This window comes from Silene latifolia, chromosome 2 (assembly GCF_048544455.1).
Source record: "Silene latifolia isolate original U9 population chromosome 2, ASM4854445v1, whole genome shotgun sequence".
Taxonomy (NCBI): Eukaryota; Viridiplantae; Streptophyta; class Magnoliopsida; order Caryophyllales; family Caryophyllaceae; genus Silene; species Silene latifolia.
Window position 1 is genome coordinate 13,080,623 of NC_133527.1, and position 11,839 is coordinate 13,092,461.

At 41.1% G+C, this 11,839-nt stretch overlaps 1 protein-coding gene and 1 non-coding gene across 2 annotated transcripts; both read right to left on the reverse strand.

Moving 5' to 3' along the window:
* Positions 1 to 833: 833 nt before the first annotated feature.
* On the reverse strand, positions 834 to 939 carry LOC141645071 (small nucleolar RNA R71). Its single transcript, XR_012544664.1, has one exon. It is a non-coding gene; the product is annotated as a small nucleolar RNA R71 (small nucleolar RNA).
* Positions 940 to 10,111: 9,172 nt separating this feature from the next.
* LOC141634154 (uncharacterized) lies at positions 10,112 to 10,585 on the reverse strand. Its single transcript, XM_074446434.1, has one exon. The coding sequence runs from the start codon at positions 10,583 to 10,585 to the stop codon at positions 10,112 to 10,114; it is 474 nt and encodes a 157-aa protein (XP_074302535.1).
* Between the last annotated feature and the right edge of the window lie 1,254 nt (positions 10,586 to 11,839).

Below are 11,839 nucleotides of genomic sequence, written 5' to 3' on the forward strand. Positions count from 1 at the left end.
TCCTCTATACTCGGATCGGTTCCTGCAAAAGGATACACAAGATAACAAGTACGGGGATTGGGCACAAAATGCAAGGAAAAGCAACCGAAACCGACTCGATACGAGTCGTTATGCATAAAAGAAAGAGGGGAATTAGAAGTAAATTAATCGTATATCAGGAGGCAATTGCCTTATCTGTCTTTGTTTCGTTTATTTTATCCGTCTCAGGGAATTTTTATTCCTTGAGGCAGTTCTTATTTATTTTCTTTCAGTGTTGTGTATGCCCAGGTCAGACAGGTTTGAGTTAGTTGCAGCTGATTCTGAGCCAGAGAGACTATTTAGGCATAGACTTCGTCTGCAAAGAGAATCACGAAAGGAAGGCTTGAGTACTTTCGAACCAGAGCTTCACCATTTTCTTTTCGCAGAAGACCAGTCTTTAGTAGAAGACATTCTTATTTCTGTCGATCAACCAGTAAAGATGCCGAACATTGCTAGTCACTCGGAGCCTAAAGCAGCCTCAATTCCAAAGGGTTTCAATCTCCAGACTGAGGATGAGAATACATTTGACATCTGTCCTTCCTATATCAATCTGGTGGAGAGAAATCTCTATAGAGGTGTGGCAGGTGAAGACCCGAGGAATCACATGGAGGTCTTTACGGACTACTGTTCTACTATCCCCGCCACAAAGGGGGTAACTCAAGACAAGATTAAGGAGGTTCTGTTTCCTTTTTCTTTGACTGACTCAGCCAGGGAGTGGCTGACTGATTTGGACCGCACAGCCGCAGGGGTTACTAACTGGGAGACCCTTGCTCTTGCTTTTTACAAGAGATATTTTCCTCCACATCGCACCAATCAGCTGAGGGCTAAGATCACAAGTTTCAAGCAGGCACCTGATGAAACTTTATATGAAGCATGGTCCCGGTTCAAGAAGTTAGTGAGTTCTATTCCTCACCATGGTTTTGATCCGTGGTTTCTGTCTAACCAGTTCTACAATGGGCTGTACGATGATCACAGAGCCATACTTGATGCGTCATCTAATGGGACATTCCAAGAGAACACTGACGATGATAAGGGATGGGGCCTTATTGAAGAGATGGCGAATCACTGTGCTGAGTATGGAAACCCGAGGGATGGTATTAGGACAGTTCATACAGTTGATAAGCAAGTTGTGGCTTAGCTGGAAGCCATGAATGCTAGATTTGATAAGTTGGAGTTACATTCTGCTGGGGAGCCTTAGACGGTCCATATGCTTACTAGAGGGGAGACCGTCACATGTGAGAGGTGTGGTAGCAACGACGGCCATACTGCTGTTGGCTGTCTTACAGAGAAGGAGCAGGTCCTTACCTTTCAATAATATAGACAAGGAGGGGGTTCCTATTATAACAATCAAGGGACAGTCCATCCCAATCTGAGGTGGACAAGTCAAAATGTGCTCAATCCCACCCCTCCTCCGCACCAACAACAGTCGTATGTCCCTCCACATAAGAATCAACAAGGCTTTAAGAAGCCTCCTTGTTTCCCTCCTCCCAATCACGGTGCATCATCTTCCGGAGGGGTGAGTGAGATAGGTGAGCTAAAGACGATGTTGCAATCTTCTACAAAGCAGTGGCAGCTGAGTGATCAACAGAAAGATGCATCCATCAAGGCACTTGAAACTCAAGTTGCCCAGTTAGCCGCGAACCAATCTGCAAGGAAACCGGGTCATTTACCGTCACAAGCTGACAAAAATCCACATGAGACGGTAAATTTAATCAATTTGAGAAGCGGTCGTTCATATGAGGGACCAGAAGTGTTGAAATCAGACCCGAGGAAGGCTACAACTGCTGATAAACAGTGTTCTGGCGAAGAAAAGGAGCTGACAGCTAAGAAAGTCCTCGATCGACTAGTTTCTGGGGGTCGATTGAGTAAAAGTGTTGAATAAAGTGCTCGATCGAGTGAAATTTCTACGCGATCGAGTGAACAGGAAAAAGCAACTGCTCGATCAAGTGAAATTTCTGCTCGATCGAGTGACTCTGTTGAAGAAACTACTCGATCGAATGAGATTTTTGGTTGATCGAGTAGTATGGATAAGGAACAGCTTGATTGAGAGGCTGATAGTGCTCGATCGAGTGAGAAATCACCTGAAAGACCTCGTTCGAGAGGAAAGAAGAGTCCGAAGGACTTAGAGCTTGATCCGGCTGACACGTTGGAAGAGAGGAACAAGGGACTCGAGATACCCATCACGGTTCCCTTCCCGAGGCGTTTGCAAAGTACTAAAGCTAATCAACAATTCGGCAAATTTGCCGAAATCCTCAGAAGCTTGCAGGTCACTGTGCCATTCGCCGAACTGCTGACACAAGTACCCTCTTACCTTAAATTTATGAAAGAAATTTTATCGCGTAAGAGGCACATTAATGATCATGAGACGGTAGCTTTGACTGAGGTAGGGACGGCCCTAGTTCAGAATAAGTTACCTCCCAAACAGTCAGACCCGGGTAGTTTTCTGATTCCGTGTCATATTGGTACCCATTTGATTGATAACGCGTTATGCGATCTTGGCGCTAGCGTGAGTGTCTTACCGTTGTCTTTGGCTAAGAGACTTGGTTTGACAAAGTTTAATTGCTCAAACATGACTGTTCAAATGGCCGACCGTAGCATATCACGGCCACTAGGTGTAATAGAAGACATACCTGTTAAGATCGGGAAGTTCTTTATTCCCATTGACTTTGTTGTACTTGACATCCCCGAAGATGCCCATACCCCTATTATTTTAGGGAGACCATTTTTGTTTACTGCCCGTGCAGTAATAGACGTCGGGGCAAGACATTGACTTTTCAGGTTGGGGACGAGGAGCTGATATTCCATCAGTCTAAGTTCCGGAGGGCTCCTATGCAAGCTCAGCCTTGCAATGCCCTCTCTTCTATTGACCCTCCTATTGACACTCCAAATGAGAATTTGGAACATTGTGCTGCTATTATGACCCCTCCGCCTCAGGTTGAGAGCAAAAAGGAGGAAAGTTCGTCTGTTTTCCTTGCTGTAGGTACAAATGAAAATATTGCAGGAGCTGTCAAAGGGCATTGTGAAATTAATGTCAGTCAAGGTGGGAGTGACAGTGTTAAAGCCGGTGAGAAAGGAGCAAGGATGAGAAAAGTTCGCGTATATGTGGATGTCAACTATTCTCCTCCTAATGATTCAAGTTCAAGCTCGTGGAAGCTGAAGAGGACAATAAATGTTGCTGAGATGACGTCCTCCAGTCAAGAGCCCTCCGAGGGGCTACTGAATTGCCTTGGGAAGTGAGGGAGGAAATGCCCCGTGTACCAACTTGTAAAAACAATTTTTAAATTTTCCGTTGAACTTTATTTATTGCTTTTAATTAGGACAATTAGAATTTAGACAATTTTTAGCGTAGATTAGAGACTATAGACTGTTACTTTGCGTATTTGGTATTTTGGGATACTTTTGCAAGTGTTTTTATGCAGGTTTGGGGAATTTTACGCAAATTCAAAGGAAGAATGACGAATTCAAGAGCTTACACGAGGAAAAGAGTTCGATCGAGTACTTTTTGTACTCGATCGAGTGAAATATATTTGATCGAGTGATTCCATTTTAGTCGATCGAGTAAAGCTGAAAAGGGGAGTTCTCGATCGAGTGAATTTCTACTCGATCGAGTAGATGGATCCATAAAGTCCTCGATCGAGTGGTTTAGAAATGGGAAATGACACGCAGGGAGTTTTCTTTAACTTCCTTATTTTTGTTCTTATTTCATTTTACCCCAAAAATTTTCGACACCCTTCCTATTTTGCGACAAAAACACCCCAAATCCCTCATATTTCTTGCCCTTTTGCCAAATTCGTCACCTACATTGTGCTTATTGTTGATTAATCGTCATTTGCCCTCTGTTTTCCCTTTGATTTACGCTCATTTACACGGTCTATTGAGGGAATTAGGGTTCCGCGGTTTTCGATCAAAAAATCGCCTATTTTGCTTATTTCTTGTCGATTAATTGTTCTTTGTGGGTTTTATATCATCAAGTAAGTGATCCTTACTCTTCTTTATCCTTTAGTTTCTTTAATTTTTGCTTCTTATGAGGATAATCAAGGATTAAGGTTTCGATTTTCTGTTTGGGTCGATATTTTCGACTATAATTTCGATTTAATGCTTAATTTGTCTTGCTTGATGATCAATTCCCATTCCTCATTGATTTTTACATGTTTAAATTCGAATTTTGCGCGACATTTGCGCTTAGGGGTTTTTACAGTCGAAACTTTCGACTGCAAATTGGTCTGTGCTGCTGCATTATGCTTAATTCGTCTCTATTGATGCTTAATTTGCCGCCATTGATACCTGCTACCCTTCCCCTATCGTTGTTTACTTGCTGTATTCGAATTTTTGAGGAAATAGTTGGGAATCTATGTGCTGAAGGTCGAATTTTTCGACTGGCCAGGGGAATTTTCATGCCGTTTTCATCTTTGATTTTCATCTTTGTTTATTTTGCTATTTTCTTATCAATTCCCCTGCCCTATTTATTCGGGATGGATTCTAGCTCGATGCCTTCGTCGAGCTCTTACGCGATCCGTCTTTATCTGTGCGAGACGGTAGTCCCCTGTTGTTACTACCGTCTCCTTGCCAACACTTCGTGTTCTTAGTTTCACCACCGCCAGATCTTGTTTTTACACTGCTAGCACTTGCTAGCCCTGTTTTAACTGCCACATCTTGACCACCACCACCACCACTGCTAGCACTGCTGCTAGTCTTTCTTCCTCAGTGGTGGTCACAGTAGCCACAACCTCTACTTCAGTCACGACGAGCACACCTGTGGCGGACTCACCAGCAGTTACAACTGCTTTTCGGGCGGATCTAGTTCCTCGCACCGTCACTACACGGGCTTCTACTTCGGGTTCTAGAGGCTGGGGCCGAGGTCGTGGACGTGCTCATGCTACACCAGCTCCTGCCACTTCTACTTGTGCTGCTCTTTGTGGCACGGTTACCATCCGAGGGGACAACTCCCTCGACTCCCACCCTGAGTACCCGCAGGTAATTTTCGTTAACGGTGTACATCGTAAGAGGTTTTATAACCTCGTTGGCTGTGAGTTTTTACCTACCCGGTTCTTAGATAAACCGGCACTTGAGAGACTCGGCTTCTACGAGTCAGTTTGTGAGCTTTTACGGGGCACGGGGATGGCCGGACTCATTACTATGAGTGGCCACACCTTTCTGGAGCTGAGTCTTGAGTTCCTCAGCTCCTTCACCTTCTCCTCCGGGGCACACATCGCTGCCCCCACTAGTTCTTCTGTGTCTTTCCGGTTGTTCAACCAGACTTTTTCGATGACTTTGGAGGAGTTTGGTAGAAGACTTGGCCTTTCCTCTACGGGCGACACTGTCGCCCCTAGGAGGGTCGTTCGTCAGCTTTGGCGGACCTTGGCCCAGACCACCTTTCCCGAGCGCAAGCTCGCACAGGTCCACCTTCCCCCTGCCCGTTACTTTCTTAGACTGATGGGGAGCACCATATTTGGCCGAAAGGAGCCAAACAACATAAACAACAACGAGCTCTCCATCTTAGGCGGTAACCTGAACATTGACTGCGAGGGTCCTTTTACCCTCAACATCGCCTATCTGACCGCCAAGTACTTCCAGGCCCAGGGGGAGAAGGTCACGGGATCTATTGCCTGCGATGGCATGACCACCATTCTTGCCCGTTCCCTTTTCTCTGTCTGGCCTCGTGATTTACCGTACCTCACGGGAAAGAGGTATTTGAGCATGGCTTCCATGCACTCTCAGAATTGGCTGACCACACACTTCCGGACATGGAAGATAGACGGTTCCCTGTTTGTGGACTTACCTTGCACCACTCTCCCCCGTCTAGCCCCTTTGCCTACTGTCGCACGGGGCACCCGACTTCCACCACTGCCTGACTACCACCTTTCACTCCGACCTCCTACTACTTTACCCGCCTCTAAGAAGAGGCGTAGACTTGAGACTGGAGAGGGGTCTACACCTTCTGGGAGCGGCGAGCCTTCCACGGCCACTTCTACACCTACCCCGATCCCTACCTCCACTCCTACTTCCGCACCCGCCGACCAGACACAGACACAGCTAGTCCTACCGGCTAATTTTATACCTCCACCACCCTTTGAGGCGTCCTCGGTCATGGACCAAGGGCGCCGTGACGGTTTGTTAGTTGAGATTTCAGAGAGACAGGCTCGTATGGAGAGGGGCTTAGCTTTGACTTTGTTCCCTCTATACGAGTACCACTTGAGTCGACACCGTCCGATCCAAGAGGGTTGGCCACACCCTTCCTTTTACCGGTACCCAGCTGAGAGGTACCCGGAGTCTGCTGACGAGGAGGAGGAGGAGGACGAGGACCCGGCGGTGACAGCGGAGAGAGCTCGAGCTGAGCAGAGGAGGAGGAGAGGGAGGGAGGTGGACCCGGACTTCACAGTGAGGGTGGAGGACGTGCGCGACAGCGACGAGGAGGCTGACGAGTAGCTACTGGTCTACTCACTTCCCCAGTTTTATGGCTGATTTGGGGAAGTTCGTGTTTTGTATGTACATCTCACTCTTTTATTTTTGTCTCCTATTTATTTTATTTTTATTCTTTATTGGTTGTATATTCTCGTTCCCCTGTATTTATCTGCTGGTGTATGCTGGAGGACAACGAGGGCGTTGTCCGTTTTGGTTTGGGGAGGGTATTGCATCCTTTTGAGTCTGCGTTTGCATTTGTTTTGCATTCACGTTTATTTATTTCAGCTTGCATTGTTTATTTATTTCATTAAAAATCAAAAATATTAAAAAATTAGAAAAATCAAAATAAATTAAAAAATTTTCACGTTTATTTTTGCATATAGGGTGAGTCGGAACGGTAGATTTCCGTGATGAAACTGCATTATAACTTGTCATTTTTACTTGAGCCTTGCACTTTTGTTGATAGTTATTAGCTTTGTCATACACATAGTCTACGAGTTTCTGTTCAAATATAGCCGACTGTTTAGACTTTACCTGATAAATTGGCAACCTACTTTACAATTTCTGAGGTTTAGAGCCCATAACTAGTGACATTCATGACCAGTTCATTAGGAATTGAGAGTAGTACTCCTTGCATAGCATGTTCATCATTTTTGCACTTTTATGACATTCAATTTCTTGTCAAATGCACACATTTGGGTTTGTGGTTGGTGTCACATGCAGAGAGGTGCTTGCAAATTTCCCCTTTTCTTATATTTTTCACCCATTTAGCTACACTTAAGCCAAAACTTGCCTTTTTAACCCATTAGCTACATACCAAACTGAGCTTGCCTAGTCAAGCTAGTTTAGTATGTCTCTTGTGGTATGATTTTCCGTCTGCAGTTTGGCCCGTATCTCTTTGTATGGAGTTGGTGTAAATAGAGGAAAGAGAAAAAGAAAGAAAGAAAAAATAAAAGAATTGAAAAAAAAAGAAGAAAAACGTGAAAAGAAAAGAAAAAAAGAAAAAAAAATGAAAAAAAAAGAGTTGAGTTTCACGTGAAAGGAAGAAAGAAAAAAAAAGAAGTTTGAAAATAATTGATTTGCTTTAGTCATTTCATTTAGACGGTGTTAAAAAAGGAAAGTTTGTGACCGTCTAACTCCTCCGTTCTTATTCCATATTTTTTGAGGAGATTGTGTATGAGATTAGTGAGATGTGTGCCAAATGAAGGGCACTTGTACTTTATTTTTCAGTCAGTTGAGATTCGGATGGTTTTATATGGTCCTGTTAGGAACTAGCTTGACGCTTTTACCTCCACATTACCAAAACTTGTTTTGCCTTTTCTCACCTGAACCTCACTATTCCCATATTATTTGTAAGCCCTCGGCTGTGACGGACATTATTGGTTGGAGTGTATGCATTAGTACTTGAATCGTCTTTCATTTTTGTTGCATGCATGCTATGTAGGTCGCAGTTAGGTGAGTGACTGTCCTTCTCTCTCTCTCTTTTACATATAACATTCACCCTTTGCTTTATGAGAGAAGAGTGACCACGAGAGAGTCCGATTTTGTTGGTCTTGCAAGGTCAATAGGTTGGCTATATTTCTGAACAACTTATAACTCGTTTGCGTATTGACTGCTTAGCTATGACTGTTAATTTTTGTTGCATTAAATTGGTTCAAGTAGACAAGTTAAGCAGCTCTGAGTTTTCATTTCCGTTCCATTAGTTGCATTTTAGTTTACTCGAGGACGAGTAAAGGTTCGGTTTGGGGAGATTTGATACGTGCATAATGTATAGTCTTTTTAGCCTATTTTAGCACGTATTTCCATGTACTTTGTACTGTTTATATTGCATTTTGCCCCCAAATTGGCTACTTTGGTTCGTTTTGTCCGTTTTGTAGAAATGAACGCGAAAGTAGTGGAATCGTACCATTTTTCGTCCTTTTTGCATGCATTTTGAGGAGACGGGATTTTCCGGAGTGAGTTTCTACATTGAGATGCGTGAAGACACGGTTTACGAGGCAGTCGGGCACGAGTTTGAGCTGATTTGAAGGAAGAACATTCGATCGAGTGGTTTTATTACTCGATCGAATGGTTTCCACGTCATTGGTTGATCGATCGAGTACTTTTATACTTGATCAAGAAGTGATGAAAAGAGAGGTTACTCGATCGAGTAACTATTCTACTCGATCGAGTAGATTTTCTGGAGTTTTGCTCGGTCGAGTGGATTTATTCTACTCGATCGAGTGGTTTGGTCTGGCGTGGGCTTTAATTAGCCCGTAAGCTTGTTTTAGCTTTTGGACTTAGTTTATTTTCTCTTTAAACGCAACTTTACTAGGTCATTAGCTATCTTATCATCTATCAGTTTTAGCTTTCACAGTAAAAACATTACGTTGCTTTTCCCTTCTCTACTGTAACTTTATTTTCGGGGTTATTTCGCTCGGATTTGTGTGTTCTTTACGCCGGATTCTCACGATTGTAATCGCTTTCTCCTTTCTTAATAATAATCTATCTTTCGTTTACTTTAATTCTTTGTTTTGCTTTATTTAATTTCTGCCCTAATTCACTTTTTATGCAATTTAATTATCGTTTTAATATGTTGAATGCTGGTTATTTATCTGCTGTTAGTTTTGATAGTATTAATAGCAATATGAGTAGCTAAATCTAATTCATGTTAGGATTAGGGGATCTACGGTAGAAATGTGACGATGTAGTGAATAAGTTAGATGAATTAATTGTGAGATTCTGTCACCATAGCAATATAACTGTATTTACCGACTTAGTTGAGTGCACGCTTCGGAGTCATCCCTTTAATCTGGCTAAATTTAATCCTGGATCAGAAGATTGGACTAAATAGGCCTGCTATGAACAGTAGACTACCCTGATGAGGACGGAAGTTAAGTTAGTGGTAATTTAGGATAGAAAGTGGACCGGAAGGACCTTTCCATATCCGTCTCGCATTAATTTGTCTAAGTTATTTACAGTTGAGTCACTGGACTACCGTAGTGAACCGAAATCCTGACATGTCCCTCCTTATTTGATAGTTTAATTCTATTTTCCTACCTTTATTGCTCTTTCTCTATTTCTCTTTCCTTTAAACCTTTTAGTTTAGAAAACCAATTTAAACAACCCCCCCCCCCCCCCTCCCCCCATTTGTGACCAAATAGACGGACTTTTATAGATATCTTGCCTCCCTGAGGAGATCGACCTGACTTCCCTAGCTATATAGTTAGTTTAGTTAGTTTATTTTTGATAGGTACACGACAGCCCTGTCAAAGTCCAAGTCGCTTCTCAAACTCAGAATAAGATTCTTGATCACATCACCTACACATTAAATCGAAAATGCGCAAAAACACATCCAAACAACACAATTGCTACACTAATACATAAGTGAGCTGAAATAACTATAAATAACACAATTAAGGGATAAAGTAGCTAAGAATTGGGTTGGCAAAGACGGTACAAAATCGTCATATCAATATGTAATCTGCTTCTGCTTTTCAATCTTTTGTAATAAGCCCAAAACCTTGTTTATTGAAGGCAATGGATCCATTGAGAGAATCTAAGATCTAATGGAATCATAATCACTATTAAGACCCGTTAGAAATTGTAACAATTTGGCAGTATTTTCCTTTTCATTGATCTTTTTCAGTAATGAACATGTGCATTCATTGATCTTGCCACAAGAACACATAGGTAAAGGTTCCAGACCATCTTAAGTCTCCCATAAATTCTTCATTTTCCCATAATAATGATCAACTAAAGATGAATTATCTTGAGACACTCCTTCTAATTCTTTACTTAGTTGATATACTTCAAGAGCGCTAGCCTGGCCATATCTTTCAAGCAATTCAGACCACAGTTCTTTTTCCGAATTAACATACTTCAAACTTTCTTTGATGGAAGGAAGCAAAGAGTTCAAAATCCACTGTCTAACCATAAAGTCACATCTGACCCACTGCTTGTGTTTTTTGTCAGTTAAAGGAGGTTTGGTAAAAGTACCATCAATGAAACAATCTTTATTTTTAGAAGTTAAGGCCATTAAGACATCCTTCCTCCAACCCAAGAAATCATGACCAGAAAAAGGGTTAGTGATAAGAGTAGTAGTAGGCTGATCAGATTGTGAAAGAAAAAGTGGATCTTCAAAATACTCACAACTAGAACCAGAATTGATAGTTGTTTCAGGCATATTGACATAACTTTAATGAATGTGTAATGAAAAACAAGAGTATAAAGATGAATTATGTTGTGGAAGAGTGAAATAAGATGAAGAAAGAATCAAATCAACTGAAGGTTATTCCTCTATAGTATGCTTCTGGGATGAAAAACAGAAGAAAATACCCAGAAAAATCAACGAGAAAACCCAGAAATTATGAAACCAATAATACCATGTTAAAACTATAGAATGTAGACATTTAGAGGGAGAATAGTATTATTGTATAATCTTTGAATCAGAAATATTGAATTTGTATATATGAAATTCTAAGTTACAATATTGTATGTCTTGAGTATATATAGGCTATGTAGCTTTCCTATTTTAACCGACATACTAACTTAAACCGACTTAATTATAAGTAACTTTTGTAACAACTTTGTTTAACTAACTCATAACTAACTTATAGTTATATATCCAATAGAAAGCATCTCTAAAGAGACATGTTAGACTACTATTAAAGTGTTACTCATGTCAATTGCCTCATTAATATTAGACTCAATTTGGCAGTACACTTCAGGTACCTGATTTGCCTCAAGTAGTTTTTTTTGTCAAAAACAATCAAGTACCTTATTTTTTTTAAAGTGTTTGGCAACTAACTTTTTTGACCAAAAAAGATATCTGATATGAAAAGCTACCTCATGTATCAGTTGAGAAATCAGGTATCTGATTCTTTTTGGTCTACCTATTTTACCCTTCTTTTTTTTAATGTTGTCAACTAAAACCTTATTCAATACTTTTCCCAAATAACACAAACAGCCGTTGAATAAAATTCTTCAATACACTTCACCGAAAAAAAAAACCGATTTTTTATGTGTATGAGTTTAATAGAGAACTAATTTTGTATCCATAGAATACATTTTTCGATGATATACTGTTCGGATTTTTTTTCTTTTACCTAAACGTGATATATTAATTATTTCTCATTCTCTTTGAAACATGTTGCAGACTTGCGCAAATATTTTGAAAAAACTACATTATGACTTTATTACTAACAACGCCATGACAATAACACCAAAATAATAACAAAAACATAAACGATAACAATAATAACCATGCCTTTTACGTCATTTGATTAAATATCATCTACCTTTTCAGCTATCTTCCAAACACTTTTAATAAAAATCAGCTACCTTATCAGCTCCTAATTTTCAGCAACCTTTTCAGCTACATTTTCAGGTTTCAGTTACCTTTTCAGCTAATTTTGCCAAACAAAGCCTTAATGTGATA